Source organism: Lottia gigantea (genome assembly GCF_000327385.1).
Source record: "Lottia gigantea unplaced genomic scaffold LOTGIsca_23, whole genome shotgun sequence".
NCBI classification, from domain to species: Eukaryota; Metazoa; Mollusca; class Gastropoda; family Lottiidae; genus Lottia; species Lottia gigantea.
In genome coordinates this window covers 237,656-256,367 of record NW_008708645.1, presented here as the reverse complement: position 1 = coordinate 256,367, position 18,712 = coordinate 237,656, and the positions used below count along the sequence as shown (strand labels likewise).

General features: G+C 30.6%; 1 protein-coding gene across 1 annotated transcript; it reads right to left on the bottom strand.

Annotated features, from left to right (window-relative positions):
- Window positions 1–4,332: 4,332 nt before the first annotated feature.
- On the bottom strand, window positions 4,333–16,863 carry LOTGIDRAFT_116180 (hypothetical protein; the record flags this gene model as incomplete). The annotated part of the gene is made up of 6 exons (XM_009054887.1): window positions 4,333–4,533; window positions 5,233–5,412; window positions 14,695–14,914; window positions 15,118–15,242; window positions 15,417–15,499; window positions 16,707–16,863. Coding segments are annotated over 6 exons (966 nt in total), but the record flags the coding sequence as incomplete, so codon positions are not given.
- Window positions 16,864–18,712: the final 1,849 nt, after the last annotated feature.

Below are 18,712 nucleotides of genomic sequence, written 5' to 3'. Positions count from 1 at the left end.
TATGGTCTTCCAATTCCTGCAGAGGAATTCCTCGCCTGTTAAGAAGCACTGAATCAGCCTTTCAGCTGCTAGAGTTGATATCGGTTATAGTGACTTCTACAGTTCAAACACTTCAACCACATGTACCTACCTCTAGTGAAATATCCAACATAACTCCATCTTTAGCATTAACTCGACACACGTGTGATTGATTCTGTTCACCATAACATAACCATATCTCACCTGTTGAAATAAACATAGACAGTTCTAGGTACAATATCATTCATATTATATTCATGAAAGTTAAACTAAATTGATAAACTGACTATTTATCATATAGTATTAAATGATGTAAGAAAACTGTACAAAACTAATATTCAACATTGACATATTATAAAAACAAACCCAAATATTGTAACAATACCTTACAGCCTTAAAGGGACTGTAAAAAGGTTTTCTAAATTTGTTATGTGTATCAGGACACTGAGCTGAATCAATTTTCACCATTCCAATTTTCAATCAGACGTCTGTGGTTGGTTCCTGAAATTCCACTAACACTAAGTGTTTAATGATGTCACTAATCGCGAAATATTCTTTATCACACACGGCCCTTCGTGATTAGTGACAGCATCAAATACTTATGTTTTAGTGGAATTTCAGGAACCAACCACAGGCATCTGTTAGAAAATTCGGATGGTGCAAATTGATGCTATCAGTGTCCCTGTTACTAATAAAAAAAATTTAAAAACTACAAAGTAAACCAGAGCAACTGTGAAGTTGTGAGTTTTTATCACTTCATGTGAAGATTATTTATATAGGTGATTAAAAACATAGACCTTGAAATGATTGTAAATAATCTTATCTGTAACGTAATAGTAAATATTCTAATATCTTATAATTATTTGTTTACAATTAAATTATTTTAGGCTATTACATTCTCTTTGTTTCTAATGTATAGCTGATTATCTTGGCCATTTCCTTTATCCCTTTTAATAACGCCATAAATCTTAGACATGTATTTGTGATGATTTTAGAGACATATATTGATATCTTTATACTTTATAAATTACTGATTAATGATCAATGATAGCTTCTCGAGCAAAAAGAAAATAAAAATACATATTAGATGTATGATCCAAAAAAAATCATTGCGATTTCCCTCCATGAATTTATAAAAAATAAATTGTTCTTTTATTCGACAATTGAGCTAATAGCAAGTTGGATTTACATTTGCTAATCAAGTAGTTGCAAGAATTTGAATTTTCTCTCCGAATAAATTTTTCCACTTTTTTGAATCATTTACATTAATTATTTCCCCTTAAAACATCTTAGCCTATTTCATGATTTCAAATTAGGAAACCAGCTCAAAATAATAAGAATCCTATTTTGAAAGAATAACCATAATTTGAATTTGATTTATTTGACACCTGACAGGCAATATCAATTAACACCTACCTCATTAATAACTTTAATTACCCTAAACTCATTAAATTTATAATATTTATCACTATATTTTCTCCTATATTAAAAACAACTTATTTCTCAAATTCGACAAATTTGATGACGTCACAAATCGCAAAATAATCGTCACATAAAGCCCTTTGTAATAAGGAACGTCAACAAACACAAAATTTTAGTGGAACCACAAACATTTGATTGAAATTTGGTGCAAATTCATGCTATTCCAAATACATATATAAAATTTAAGAAACTCTTTACAATCCCTTTAAGGGGATGCATTTTGTTTTCTATTTTAAAACTTTATTTCTAATGGTATTATGTAATGTTATATAAGAGAAAACAATGAATTTCTTAACAACCATCACATAAATCAAACTTTTAACAAAGTAAATTACTAGGTTACACACTTTATTGTCTTCAGGGTGAAGAAAGGTTGAGATGGTGAAGTGTACACTACCCTAAGGGTTTTCAAAATAAATAAACCAAATTCTGTAAAGCAAAATTTAATTCAAACCTAAATTTTGTGTTTGTAAAGACAAACAATTGCCTTGAAAATCACAATTAACGCTTTAGTTAAATTTTAATTTTTCTAGAGTTATTTTCAGACCAAGCTCATTTTGTCTCAAAAAACGACAAAAAAGTGAAATAGTCTTAAAGTAGTAATAAGATGTGAATGTCCAAGTGGAGAATGTTCCCAAGGATAAATTATGATGAAAATCACTGATTACTGACCTGAAGGACTGGCTGTACAACATTCAAAAGTCAAGAAACTGCCAGCTTCTGCCTCAAGGGCCATAAACTGAAAAAAACAAAAAAAAATATATACACCATCATTCTTTTTTCTGTTAAAAAAAACAACTTAGGAGGAACTTGTAAAGGGAGGAAACCACTGAAAATGTAAATATAATTAAACTAAATTACAATTTCATATCTTTATGGTTTTCTGATACATACATTGTAATCTAACGTGTTTTCTACCAAAAGCTTGTCTTAATGATAGTATTTTAAACCAATCAAAGTCTGTCATGAATCTCGATTGCTCTACTATAGGTTCTGATATTCCATAATTACTCATTTACTCAAGATTTGGGTTTTAAATGACACACTTTGATTGGTTAATAATTACATCATTGGGACAAGAATTTGGTTGAAATTTATTTAGATTTATTTACAATAAAGATAAAAATATCAAATATAAAAAAGATAGTAAATTGTAAATTACATGTAAAACCAGACATCAAAATTTCTAATTAAGTCAAAAATCTGAAAGATTTGATCAGATGGTAATGTAGATACACTAATAATCCCTGATATAATACATTAACAATATTCCCATACTTTTCTCTTATTATCTTCTATAACATTCTTATTTCTCTTCAATCTCTGTATAAGATTATGAATAAATTTGAGAAAGCTGGTCATTGTAAACTCAGTTAAGTTAGATAACTGTTAAAATGTCACAGAACTGTGTATGGCTTTGAAGATTTTATAGATCCACATTTGTAGTAAACTGTGTCACACCAACACATTGCATTAAAGATTGCCCTTTATCTTTATTTAGCCTTCTTTGTTAGATCACTTATAGAGCATTCAAAACTTCTCATTTCAAATGAGCAGCTGATTTTTTGAATGTCTATTAGAATTTTCTTCAAAATTCACAACTAATCCAATTTTCAGGAAGTAAATTAAAGCATGTTTATCCAACACATTCAGACAAAGATGACCTTGAAGCGTACAAACATCACCAGATATATGTATATGTTAGTCAGGAACTGATAAAAGTCAACTGGTAATCAAATCTCATTTAGATTGTTACATCACACTATCTTACAATTGTCATATCAGTCTGTGAAACTGACCCTTTATTAATCACCTGTCAATCACAGATTTTAACCAATCAGTGATCAGTATTTAGTCCCCTAAAGGTGTCACTAATTCTATTCTCATAAGTGATTTTTTGCAGACAATAATCCCTTCATTAGATTTAAATTACCATCAATATTGATATTAAGTTCAGTTTGTTGTTGTTGTTTATCAATGGAGTTAGGATTTAAACAATTTGAAAGTTTCAATTTTGATTTATCAGGTGATGACAGAGTTCAATAATAAAATTGATATATTCAAACATTTCATTTACACAAAATGTGTTAATTTATGGATTTGTAAAGAGGTTTTATAAAATTTTTTTGTGTATCATGGACACTGATAGCATCAATTTGCACCATTTCAATATTTGATCAGACATCTGTGGTTTTTGTAATTCCACTAAAACTAAATGTTTGATGACGTTACTAATCGCGAAGGGCCTTATGTGATAAAGCATATTTTACTAGTGGCGTCATCAAACACTTAGTTTTAGTGAACTGCAGGAACCGCAGATCACTTTTCAAAATGCATGGTACAAAAGTGTCCCTGATACACATACAAAATAGATAACCGCTTTATCCCTTTAATCACATTTTCATAATCTGCTGTTACTAGGTAGGGAATAATGCCTTTGAGTGTTGTGGATAGATTTCATCCAATTCTATCCAAGATGTTATTCTATCAAATGATGAAATTATAAGTGTGACTTTCATGATTTTATTACAATATTAAAGATGGGTTTCCTTATTTTTTAGTTAAGAAAACTATTTGATAAATTGATGTTCTAATTATTTATCATGTATTCTTAATCATATCATTATGTTCTTATTGCATATAATTAACCAATGATAAATTTTAATGTCCATGTAGTCTGGATAGACAAAAAAAAAGACTTTTTGACCTTTCTTGATCGGTCACTCATTGGAATAAGCTGGTAATTCTTATCTAATTTAGCTAATTATGAATTAATTATGGACATGTGAGACAAACTGGTATTTTTCCAAGTCATTAGAACACCTCTACTTTCTATTCATAAAAGTCATAAATGAAAATAATGGAACCCATCTTTAACTGTGCATTCAAACTCACCATTTGTTCACGTTCAGCAAAAGCCATCTTCTGTAATTCTCTTCTCTTATACTTCTCTTTTAATGAAGTCAAATAAAATGCTTGTTTACTTTTAATGGCCTGGCGATGAGGAAAGGGCCTTAAATCTTCAAATGCAATCTGGAATGTAACAAAAAATGGTGTTACAAAGGCTATACATTATTGTAATTATAGAATCAAACTTATATTTAAAAGTGGAACAAGAGTTGTACTAGAATAGATCTCCTATCTTTAAGTGGGACAAGTTTGTACTTCTAGAATATAACTCCTATTTAAAAGTGGGACAAGTTTGTACTTCTAGAATAGAACTCCTATTTGAAAGTGGGACAAGTTTGTACTTCTAGAATAGAACTCCTATTTGAAAGTGGTACAAGTTTGTACTTCTAGAATAGAACTCCTATCTGAAAGTTGGGTTTTTCGAATTTGTACTTCTACAATAAATTTGTACTATCTGAGGAGTTTGTAGAAGTTTGTATGTTGTACAAGGTTGTACTTCTAGAAGAGAACTCCTATTTGAAAGTACTTCTAGAATAGAACTCCTATTTGAAAGTACTCCTAGAATAGAACTCCTATTTGAAAGTGGGACAAAGTTTGTATGTTGTACAAGTTTGTACTTCTAGAATACAAGTCCTATTTAAAAGTGGAATAAAGGTTGTATGTAGTTGTACTTCTAGAATAGAACTCCTATTTGAAAGTTGTACAAAAGAGGGACAAGATTGTAATGGTACTTCTAGTTTAGAATGATATAAATTTTGTAGGGCCCACGTTTTTCTGATAATGAAACAAGATGGTATTGTCAAATAGAATGTATTTACTTACCTTAATCAAACCTTCAATATCATAAGTTATTTTAGCACAAGATTTCAGATGTCTCATTACACTAATAGTATCATTCTTCATTAGAATCTCTCTTTCATTCATCTTTAATATAGCTAGACAGAATCGGAATAAAACCTTTGGTCCTTCCATCAGAAAACAATCCCATATTCTTAACAATGTCTGTAATAAAGATAAAAATCAATTTAAGAGACAGGTTTGTCATTTTTTGAGGGGTTGATTTTAGTCTTGAATATATTTAAATAGTCTTATGAAGTACTAGAAATGTACGAAAGTTGCATAATTCCTTTAAAAATACCTCAAACTAGAAATTTTACTTTCTATTTCTATATATGACAGATTCTCAAGAAAAGATGAGTTGTCATTTTAACATTCAAACACTGATAATACTGGACAAACATGGATTTGAAGGTTAAAATTTTAACAATGAACAGTGAACATTATTTCTGATTAGCTTAGCTAAAATATTCCCGTTTCTGATACACGTTCAAATAAACATGGATTTTTTAATGTGTATGGACCACTGGGATACTCTTGTCAGCTGACAGAGCTTACTTAGTCATCCGAATTGCTGTTTTTGATAGGCATTTTACTGTTTAATCCTTGAAATAGGATCTGAATTCAAAAGGATGCCTCTAATACTATTTTATCATATTAGAGAGATGTTTATTTATAGGCATCTTTTGACCTCACCATTTCCGTTGATAGGTAATCTTCAATCTAATCTTATAATATATATAAACAGTTGATATGTTAATATTATTATTGTGTATGATGTTGATAGGCTAACAGCAATATTTGTAGGTCACTTATAACAAGACAAAAGTATTTTATGTAAAAAAAAAAGATATTGACTGAAGCCAGGACCAGGGCTGTTGATTTGGCTCTATATGCCGGACATGACTGACGGGGCTGTTCAAATGACCAACGGTCAATATCCTCTATCGGACATCAAGTATAAGTTAGCCAATACATGGCTTTCAATGTCTGTCAAATGCAAAATGTAATGACAACTCTCCTTTTGTCCGCTACCTGCAGGCCTATTACACAATATTCCAAGTACATATATATGTAATAAATTAACCATTGCTAAAGACACAATCCAGCCAATGAATATCCAGCAAAATTTTTTCTGGGAGAGCCCGTACATCATTTTTGCTTTTTTAAGTTCTGTACAGAATCGCTGAACACAAAAAATTTGCTATATTTTCTATCAGAAAGAAGACTTTAGCCCATATGCAATACAGATTGGGGATAAATGGAGTTGTTTTAACTAAAAATAGAAAGAGCAATTTTTCACTCTTGTGGATCACTACTCTTGTACAACTACAGACAAAAGGAATCTGGGCTTAACTCAATCATGTAAAATCAGATATATTATCATTGGTTCACATGTTGATGTAGATTTTGCCAAATCCATCAAGATTTCCTAAATTTCTTGTAGCAGCTTTACACAATGCCTATAATAGATACAAACACTGTTTCTAAATAACATTTACGTCTCCTACAAGCTTGACAATTATCTTTATCACACTGTTCAATAAAAACTTATCATAAGTCACAGGCTTTATCATCAGAGACCTTTCTTATAGAACAAACACAAAATAGTTTTTAAATAAAAACCAAAAACCAGCATAATGCATTTCAGATCTAATATGACATTTGTTTAGTAAGTCTCTGTAGAATTCTATTGTATTTTTAGATTAAAAGTAAAAAAATCAGAATAAAAACGGCATGGAATAGCATTGCACTGTTGACATTTATAATACAAACAATATAAGAAGGTTGCCAATTCAATTAACAGACCAATATTTACACATGTAAAATATAATACAGTGTATTTACAGATATAAAAATGAAAATGAAATGTATGGAGTAATACATCCTACTTTTCTGCACCATGTGGGCTAATGAAGATGGTCAATGTTGCTCCTTTTCGATTTCCAAATGTTGAGGGATCTTCAACGTGCAAAGCGTGTAGCACATATGGCCCCGGTTTATGGTCCCATCCGAACGACTAGACGCTTTTTCCATGTCAGCCCCTCTTACCTGCATCACTGACAGGGAAACTGGGTTGAAAAATCCGAAGGTATTATCTCGACCTATGCTGGACTTTCAGGTTAGCGAGCAAGCGTCTATCTCACTTAGCCACAACGGCTTCCTACAGATATAGGTAAGTCATTCCATGCTTATTTAGAAACTGTTACAGGTGTTAGAACTGGACAGATAGTAACATAGAAATTTGGCCCTTTGGGTCTTGCCTCAGATCACCTCTAATGTTTGGTCCTCCCCTCAGGCATTTTCTAGGGACCCTTTTGAATTTAAGTATTTCCAACATCAGATCTAAAACAGCTTCTTTTAGTTGCCCAGGGGAATAAATGAAATGTAATAATGCTTATCATGAATTTAATTTACATGTGTCTTAAAGATTTGATATAACCACAAGTTATCATATTGACTTAAATTAACTAGAACAATACCTTAGAGTAACATAACTTGATTAGTACACATGGAGGTAAATACTTGACCAGCGGTCATTTTTGATAAACTAAAATAAACATAGCTCATGGAAACCACATGAGACTTGCCAATGTCAGAGGTCAATAATTTGGAGGTTAAAAGCGACTTGTGTTTAATGTTAAATGCCTTATATTATGATAAAAATTTGATAGTAGACTCAAGTTGTAAATATCAGCCTGGAACTGTAGTTATTATATCTTGAGGTAATATTGGAGAGTTGTCTGTCTTTTATAATATTATAATAATCATCAATTAACTATAACTTTTACTATAATACAAGTACTCAATACTGAATTATAAAGTTCAATACTGAATCATTAAGCTCAATACTGAAACATAAAGCTCAATACTGAAACATAAAGCTCCATACTGAAACATAAAGTTCAATACTGAATCATAAAACTCAATACTGAATAATGAAGCTCAATACTGAATAATTAAGCTCAATACTGAATAATAATAATGCTCAATACTGAATTATAAAGCTCAATACTGAATCATAAAGCTCAATACTGAATCATAAAACTCAATACTGAATCATTAAGCTCAATACTGAAGAATCATAATGCTCAATTCTGAATTATAAAGTTCAATACTGAATTATAAAGCTCAATACTGAATCATAAAACTCAATACTGAATCATTAAGCTCAATACTGAAGAATCATAATGCTCAATACTGAATTATAAAGTTCAATACTGAATTATAAAGCTCAGTACTGAATTATAAAGCTCAATACTGAATTATAAAGCTCAATACTGAATTATAAAGCTCAATACTGAATCATAAAGCTCAATCATAATACAAATTGAAATTTTTGGCCAAATGAATTTTTGTTCATCAGTGGACTTACCTGATAACTATACAACAGAATCCCAGTTATAACTAAGTCATTTTAAATAATCATGGTTAGAAGTGTTTTTTCCATAATTATTTAGTTTAATGGATAGATCATGTCCAACTGATGAATATATACTCTTATTGACCAAGTTTGATGTCCATTCTAAGAAGTAGTATTACTTTAAAGGAATATGGTAATCTAATTTTTCTCTGAACACCACATTGTCTACAACCCCCTACTTCCAATCAAAATAGTAACATAAGGACCCTATACATTTCTAACATTCAAATTATCACATGTAAAAAGTGTAGAATTAAAGGACTGTATCCCTTTTAATGAGGGTACAAGTTGGGAAAGACTAGTATGATATCAAGTAATAGGTTATATATCCTATAAGATGTCTGTTGTACTATCAGACAAACACATGTTCCTTTACCATTCTAACATCAAACACGCTTTCTGTTTCTTCATTCATTCATTCATAGCTACACACGTGAGGACAGAAACACACTTACTAGAAATCAAGAGAACTTCAATAGATAGTGAACAAAATGTAGTGACATGATCTGAACATATGTACAAAGTTGTGTAAACACTTTTTCTGGATATTCTGAACAAAACTTTTTTGTTGGATATGAAGATGTGAACAAAAGATTTTTGTGTGAACCTTTACGTATTTTAAAATTTAAAACTTTTTAGTGTTTTACAATTAAAAATGTGTTTTAATCAAAGAATATAGACAAAATTTCTCATATGAATATACAGTTGTGAATTGTGAACTCTCTAAATGCTACAAAACAAATTTTATGGAATATCTTCTCTCGGAATATTTTTAGTGTTTCATGTGCAGATCAGATTTAGAAAACAGAAAAATTTAATTCTGCTGATACTAAAATACATCTGGGATACAAAATAGCAGTAACTTTACTTATTAAAATACAAGTAGTATTAAAATACAAGTAGTATTAAAATACAAGTAGTATTAAAATACAAGTAGTATTAAAATACAAATATTAAAACGTTTATTATCCAATGGAACTATTTTGAGATAGTGAATCAAATAGATCATCATGCATTACCTGTTTATTCTATTCTGTTATATTTCTGGATGTTTCCAACTAAGTCAACAATTCAGTTTTTCAAAGCCTCAAAGAGGTGACATAAGAAATCAAGACTACAAAAAATCGAACTTCATAGACAAGTTTCAGGATAAAAAATCACCTAGTGCCAAAGAAAATATTTTGGGAGAAAATGCAGTTGTCAGCCCTCCTCCAATAGGTACTGGACTTTATGCCACAGTTCAACAGTTACAGAAACAAGTCCAAACTTTACAACAATCTTACAATAAAGAAAGGTGAGTGAAGATGTTCTTTCATTATAAATTAGAAATAAAATAAAATTGTTTTGCAAACTAAATGAAAGAGACAAGAGTCATGTTGTTTCCAGATTACTTTGTGGCGTGCATCATTTTGAAAAAAAACCTGGAATTACTTTTGCTAGTGAAATACCTAACACAATAAATACTGTAGTAGAGATTAATAAGGATGCAGTATATGATACTAGAATATGTAACCAATATAAACAAATTTCAGTTTTTTTTATCTAAAAATTTACTTACATTTGTCATAGCAATTAAACTTAATTTACAATTTAAAAAAAAAAAGTATATTAACCAAGTAGTACCGGTATAACAAGTTCGATATTTTTAATATCATTTTAATATTTTCATATTTGATATTTGATATATAAAATTTGTGGCTACGATATTTTAAAGGGCCAGAAGCGCCATTTTCAGGGGTTGATTTGGGTCTTGAAAATATGTAAATAGCCTTCAGAAGTACTAGAAATGTACGAAAATCGTATAATTCTTTCAAATATCTCAAACTAGGAATTTAACATTCTATTTCTATATATGTCTTTTCTATATATCACACGGTATCTTAAATTGACGAATCGTCATTTCAACTTTCAAACGCAGATAATTCTGGACACACATGGATTTGGAGGCTTAAATTTCGACCGTGAGCTGTGAAAACTATTCATGACTGACTTAGCTAAAAAAAAATTCCTGTCCGAGACTAAATTATGATTGTTAAAAAAAAATGGCTTGTCCCTTTAATACTGATATGTAATTTTCAGATCTAAAATTAGAAGACTAGAAAGAAGAGTAAAAGAGTGTAAAGATGGAGTAACACTGGCCAAATCAGACATTGTTCAAATCAAACAAAATGTGCATGAAATTTCCAGTGGCTATTCTAATATACAAGAACTAGTCCAAGAAGTTCAGACACAAAATTCAGGACTGGATTACCAAATGAAACAAACTAAAAAGGATTTCTTAACACTCAATATACTGACTACCTCAAATGCTGACTCTTTGTCCAACTTATGGAACAATATTACTGACAAAAACTCTGATATCAAATCTGATGAAATCAAAAGTGAAATAGAATCTGTGGTCAAGAAGCAGACGCATTTGTCTGAACAGGTGACCAAAATACAAAATAATTTAAAAGATATATTTGTAGTTTCTCAGAACAATACCAAAACCACTTATAAAGTCACTTTAACAAATGGAAGCAAAGTTCCCAGCAATATTTGGGAAGAAATAGACTTGTGGGGAAGTGGGTCTGGTGACATAGAGAAAGAATTCATCATTATTGGTGAGAATGGTGATGCCTCTGACCAGTTTGATATCAGTGGAGAATCAGAATTGCCAGAGATCTTTGAGGAATATGAAGATCTTTTGCAACCAACTAAGGATAAAAAATCTGTTAAGGACTTACAATCCAATATATCGAATTTGGAAGAAAATTTTCAAAACCTTACAGACCATATGAATACTATTGCGTCTGAGTACTCTAGAGTGATACTAAAATTAGAAAATCGTTTGGAAGATGAGCGAGTGAAGTCAGACGTCCTGGCTGAAGATCATGATGAAGCCCTAGCTGAACTTCAAGGGCAATACAACAACATGGTAAACAAGGTCAATATTTTGGATCAAAAAGTCCAATCAATACAATTAGGTGACTTCATGAAAAGTTTGCAAGAATCTTTGATCAATTTTACTCAAAATGTGATCACACTGGAACAATGGAAGACAGCTAGTACTCAGATGATTAATTCTACACAGTACAACCAGAAACAGATCATGGAGCTGAAGAAAGTAATAGTGAACAATACAAACAAAGTGAATGAAGTCGACTGGATTCTGACAGACAACCAGAATAAAAACGACCAGCAGTACCGAGTTCTTCAGATGCACATCATTCACCTTAATAACAGTCTTCAGGATCTTCGTGAACATGTGACGTATCTGGGCACCATCCAACTTCCATCCAGACGACATCCCAACGCTCAAAGAAATCCTCAGTATCTGCCTCCTGCTACTGACATTTTGAGCAGACTTGAAGATTTAGGATTACAGATCACATACAATGAAAATCGAATTGCTAACATCGAAAGTCGCGTACTGAACAAAAGTTTGTTTGAGTGCCAAAAAGCCAACACTGATTTGTTCCAAGATGCCAAACTGCTACAGCTGAATAATGAGCTTGATGTGACGCGTTCAACAGTGTCCATTCTTAAAGAAACCTTGAAGAGATTGGACCGAGCTATCTACAGGGTGTATAACTACGCCAAAAATAGTTCTGATGTGATCAATAAAGTTCAGTCTAAATTCTTTTCTTGGGATTCCTATATTCCGATCATTCAATTACTACGCCAGGAAGTCAACAATATACTTTATACCCTACCAATAGGTAAGTTAATCTTTATATATCATATCTTACCATACACTATAGACCCATCTATCTGTGATAGCTATTTTGAAATTGTCGACTGGTGTAGAGACAAAAAAAGTAGGCGTTGTTTTATGATTTTTCCGCACCTCCATAGGTGCAGGGGTTTTAAACCTATTTATTAAAATTGGACTTGCCAAAAGAATTGTATGATTGAAGGTTGAATATTTCACACCATTTTGAAATTATTGAATGTTAAGCAGTCAGTGAGTGGAGGTGATCACTTTTAATTCTAGGCTAAAAAATTGTATTGGGGACACTGATAGCATCAATTTGTACCATTCTAATTTCAATCAGATCGGTGTGATTCTAGTAATTACACTAAAACTAATTATTAGATGACGTCACTAATCACAAAATATACTTTATCACAATCAGTGACATTATCAAATAAATAATAGTATAAGTGGAATTTCAGGAACCACAGATGTCTGATTGAAAATTGGAATGGTGCAATTTGATACTATCATCAGTGTCCTGATATATAAAAAATATAGAAAACCTCTTTACAATTCCTTACAAGCTAGAGAATGGTTCAGATAGAGACTTCAAACTGTTATGTATGTATTTAATCAGAAAGTGACTTCCATGTTGATATTTTGAGTTTCATTTTATTAACTATCCAAATCTATCTTTCAGATTGTGATGCTTATTATCAAAGAGGCCACAGAAAATCAGGAATTTACATCATCTTTCCACCCAATGCCTTACAATCTTTTAAAATACCATGTGTTATGGATAATGAAGGAGGGTGGACTATCATTCAGCACCGATTTAACGGCAAAACCAAATTTGAAAGAAGTTGGTCAGACTATGCTTTAGGGTTTGGAAGTCCTACAGGAGAATTCTGGATTGGAAACGAATTTTTACATTTATTGACATTCAATTCCAATTATTCGCTTCAAATTGAAATGGTGGACATATTTGATGGAGTTTGGTTAGTGAATTATGAATTGTTTAAAGTTGCCAACAAGGAAGACAAATATCGCTTGACAGTGGAAGGATATTCTGGCAATGCTACTGATGGTATGGCCTATTCAAATGGCATGGCATTTAGTACCCAGGATACAGACAATGATTTGAGTAGTACCCATTGTGCTTTATATTATACAGCAGGTTGGTGGTATAGACATTGTCAGTTTTCAAATTTAAATGGTCGCTATGATGTGGGTGTTGTTTGGTTTAACAAAGAATGGCAAGATTGGATTCAGTTGAAATCCACCACAATGAAAATCAGACCTCAAAATATATCTCAGAATAGTACGACTTCTTGATCATTAATTTTGTTAAACAACCATATCATTCAGGATTATTAAAGGGGCATTCCGTTTTTTTTTTAGGTTAAATTTTTTTTTGCTTAAATTTGTCAAAACTCTACACCAAAATCTAGAAAAATGTGTATCTGAAAGTTTTAACTAAAAAAATCCAGCTGTTAATTTTTAAACGACAAAACTTTTTAAAACATTTACACAAGATGTTTTTGATGATAAAAATTTGCATTCTGTCCCTTTAAATCAGTCACTGTTGAATTCTAACAAAAAGTGACAGAAAACAGATTTCAAGAAAAAGGTCCTTTTTATCTTTTACAATTTTCATAGCACTTGTTTTCTGATATACCACAAACAAACCACAGATAAGAAAATGATTAACCTTTATCCAAAACAATAAATTTTGTAAGAATGTAACCTGGTGTTGTGTGGTCTGATAAATGTTAGTTTTTACAAAAGTGGAACAGAAACCAAATGTCAACTCTACCCTGTGTGACAGGAGACAGAAATGAATTTACCTTACAAAGTCTGATACTAATAGATGAAAACTGACATCAGAAAGAAGATAAAGGTCATAACCCTATATAGCAGACATTTGAACCAAATATTTGGAAGTTTATCCCTTCATATCCCATAATTTTTGGTACTGTCTTAAAGCTACACTACCTCTTAGGATGACCAAACAAATTTAATTTTTAAACTTGGCCAAAATGAGTCCTTGTTCATCAGTGGACTTACCTGGTGTCATAACTATACAAGCCATAAAACTAAGTAATAATTCATTAAACTAAGTAATTTTGAAACATGCTTTGAAGCGTGTATTAATAATTATTTAGTTTAATGGATATATCATATTATAGATAGATTCTATTCTTTAGTCATGGCACCTGGGCCAACTGATGAATATATACACTTATTGAACAAGTTTGAGACTTTAAATTTTATGTCCATTCTAAGAGGTAGTATCCCTTTAAGAAACAAGAAACAGTTGTAAGATAAGAGTAAAATCTGAAACATTACTTACCATAAAAGGAACAGCATCAAAATATATAGCTAGGAACCAATTTAACGTCACAGTCGATATTTCGATGTCAATAGCATCTAAATGTTTAGATGTTGTAGAGAGTTTCTCTGCTACTATATCTTTTAAGACTTGTTGATCAGCCTGGGCTCCCACTAAATTATGATCAAAATAATTGCTAGTGAAATATCTCTCTGTAACAGCTACCAATGTCCTGAAATATCAAATTTTACATATACAGGTACATGTCGAATATGATTATACTTCTATAAAATACAGAGTTAAAAGATCAATGGCCAATGTAAGGCAAGCCTTTAGTTAAAGTAACAAAGATGGATACAGATTGATGAATCATAGTAACAATTGTTTCCATAATAAGAAAAACAAAACGAATTCCAGCCATTTCTTGGAACTTACCAAAATGCATCATGAGCATCCATAAATAGGAGTGCCATGCCAACAATAAAGTTCATTCCCTGGCAATAGCCAATATCAGGACTGTGTATACAGAAGGCCAGCAGAACATCTTGTAAATCCATAATCTAAATACAAGAACAAACAATTAGAATCAGTAGAACAAAAAATGCCACCCAAATTACTATATAATCTATAGAAGGAAATCTTCTGAAAGGTCAAATGTAAAGAACTTATTTCAAGAGATACTTGATAAAAAAAAAAACTCTTTTGAGATAAAAAATGTAATATAACAATCTTACCCCTCTTGAGCCTGAAGTAGCAAATTTAACATTACTAGGCATAGTTCTCATTAAATCTAATGATATCTGTTTCCTGTATCTTGCTGCCAACTAAAATACCAATAATTCACAATAAAATTTCTTAGTTTCATATAATTTTTAAGGTTCATAATATTTCTTAGTTTCACAGAATTTTTAAGGTTCATAATATTTCTAAGGTTCATAATATTTCTTTCTTAATTTCACAATATTTCTTAGTTTCATAGAATTTTCAAAGTTCATAATACTTTAAAGTTTCATAATATTTCTTTCTTAGTTTCATAATATTTCTTAGTTTCACAGAATTTTTAAAGTTCATAATATTTTTAAGGTTCATAATATTTCTAAGGTTCAGAACATTTCTTAATTTCATAGAATTTTTAAGGTTCATAATATTTCTTATTTTCAAATTATTTCTTAGTTTCATAGAATTTTAAAGTTCATAATATTTCTAAGGTTCATAATATTTCTTTCTTAGTTTCACAATATTTGTTTGTTTCACAATATTTCTTAGTTTCATAGAATTTTCAAAGTTCATAATACTTTAAAGGTTCATAATATTTCTTTCTTAGTTTCATAATATTTCTTAGTTTCATAGAATTTTTAAGTTTCATAATATTTCTTTCTTAGTTTCATAATATTTCTTAGTTTCACAGAATTTTTAAAGTTTATAATATTTTTAAGGTTCATAATATTTCTAAGGTTCAGAACATTTCTTAATTTCATAGAATTTTTAAGGTTCATAATTTTTTTAAGGTTCATAATATTTCTAAGGTTCATAATATTTCTTTCTTAGTTTCACAAAATATCTTATTTTCATATTATTTCTTAGTTTCATAATATTTCTTAGTTTCATAGAATTTTGAAGTTCATAATATTTCTAAGGTTCATAATATTTTATTAGTTTCATGATATTTCTTAATTTCATAATATTTCTCTTAGTATCATAATATTTCTCTTAGTTTCATTTCTCTTAGTTTTATAATATTTCTCTTAATTTCATAATATTTCTCTTAGTTTCATATATTTCTTAGTTTCACATTATATCTTAGTTTCCTTCTCTGCCATTTTGAATTCTGTCTGCACCTACTGTTTTTTCGGCACACATGGAACTTTGTTCCAACTTGTTTTATTGCTATGAATTCTGAATATGCAGAACGCACGTATCATATGAGCCCCTTTCAAACAGGAACCTTTTACAATATATATATTATCAGTATGTATCAACTTTAGAAATTTAATCAAAGACAAAATAGAAAGCAGTAAGATAACTTACAGGTGAATCTGGCAACATGTTACATAAGTTTCTATAATAATGTGGTCCTTTCTCTGTAATAATATCCTGTACTCTACTGTACACTAACTGTCTCCAGATCTGTTTTCTATATTGATCTGGTATACCTCCTCTTACTAGCTGTTTTAATGTTGGTTTCTACAATAATTATTCATTTAAATATAATTCATATCTTATAGATTATATTAATTATCAAGTCTTTATTCAACTTCTTCATGTTGTTCCCTACAACTTTTCAATATAATAAATGACTGATAAGCCAAAACCTTCATTATGTGACCAGCGACCATGTATTATCACTCCAGATCATATCTGTATAAAACCATGAAACTCTATGGTTACATTGACCAGTTAGTTTCAGTTATAAGGTTTGTAAAAATTCAAGATGGTAGCTGATCGCAATTCTTTCCCTTAAAGAAAGAAAATAAAAAGAAAGACCCACTCACATCTTTTAAGATGCCTTTATTGTTCTGTCCAATGTACATGATCCATCTTTTCTGATGTTCTTCATAAGAACCAGCTTGGGTGATAAAATGCTGGCTCAACTCTTGACATAAATAATGTAAGAGCAACCCATTGTCTTCAAAACTATGTTTAAAACCATAGGCATCTACATGTACTTCTTTATTTGCTAATCTACAATAGAGAGAGTTATTGATAAATTTGCTAATTCTTTATTTTGAAATGGTTACAGATAGAGAGACCACAGTATTTGTGGACAGACTTTTGTTTTAAAATAAAAGATAAGACTATCTCCTGTCTCCATAAACTTTCTAGGTTACAATTAGAATATTTTATTTTTACCTAAAATTACCTGGACTTCGATACAATTTTCTAAGCTAGTAAATATATCGTTAATTTATACTAGTTACTTCCCTTGATACACTTTCCATACATCAAGAAAAAAAATTCCAAAGTTGATTATCTTGCTATAACTTCTATCAAATCAACTAGTATCTGGGTTTTACAGATACAACTTACAGGTGCAACTTACAGGTACAACTTACAGGTACAACTTGCACTGTACAACTTACAGTTACAACTTGCACTGTACAACTTACACTTTACAGGTACAATTTACAGGTTCATCAATAGGTTCAGCCTACAAGTACAACTTACACTTTATAGGTACAACTTACAACTTACAGGTACAACTTACAGGACAACTTACAGGTACAACTTACAGGTACAACATACAACTTACCTCTCATATGTTGGTAAACTAGGGTTCATTTTTCTTGCATCTTCTAATAATTGTAAGATTCTTTTCTTGTGCTACAAAATATGCAAAAAGTTATAATACTAGACAGAAAAATACTTAGTGCCTTTGAAAATGGACAACTCTGAATTTTCCCTACAGGAAATTTTGTCAAAACAGCTACTTTTGTTTTTTTTTCAACTGTTGAGGAAAATTAACCATGCACAGCCTGTAGCACACAGGGCCTCAGTTTATTGTCCCATCCGAAGGACTAGATGCTTTTTCCATGTCAGCCCCTTTTACCTGCATCACTGACAGGGGGAAACTGGGTTGGAAAAGCTATCTAACATGGAGAGTGAAAGCATTACTTACCCTATTACCACCAAACAGAATGAGTTCAGCATCATCCATACTATCAGTACCAGAGAAACGAATACTAGACTGTATTAAAGATACATAATCAAACTTCCACTTCTCTATTTCTCCTTCTAGAGCTAACAAGTGACTGAAAATACATTGTCAACATATATATCATTTATATCACTATTAATGGAATACTACCTCTTAGAATGGACATAAACTTTAAAATCTCAAACTTGGTCAATAAGAGTATATATTCAACAGTTGGACTTACCAGGTGTCCTGACTTAAGAATAGAATCTCTATATAAGATGATATATCTAATAAACTAAATAATTATTAGTTGTGTTTCTAAACATGTTTCAAAATTACTTAGTTTAATGAATTATTACTTAGTTTAATGAATTATTACTTAGTTTTATGAAT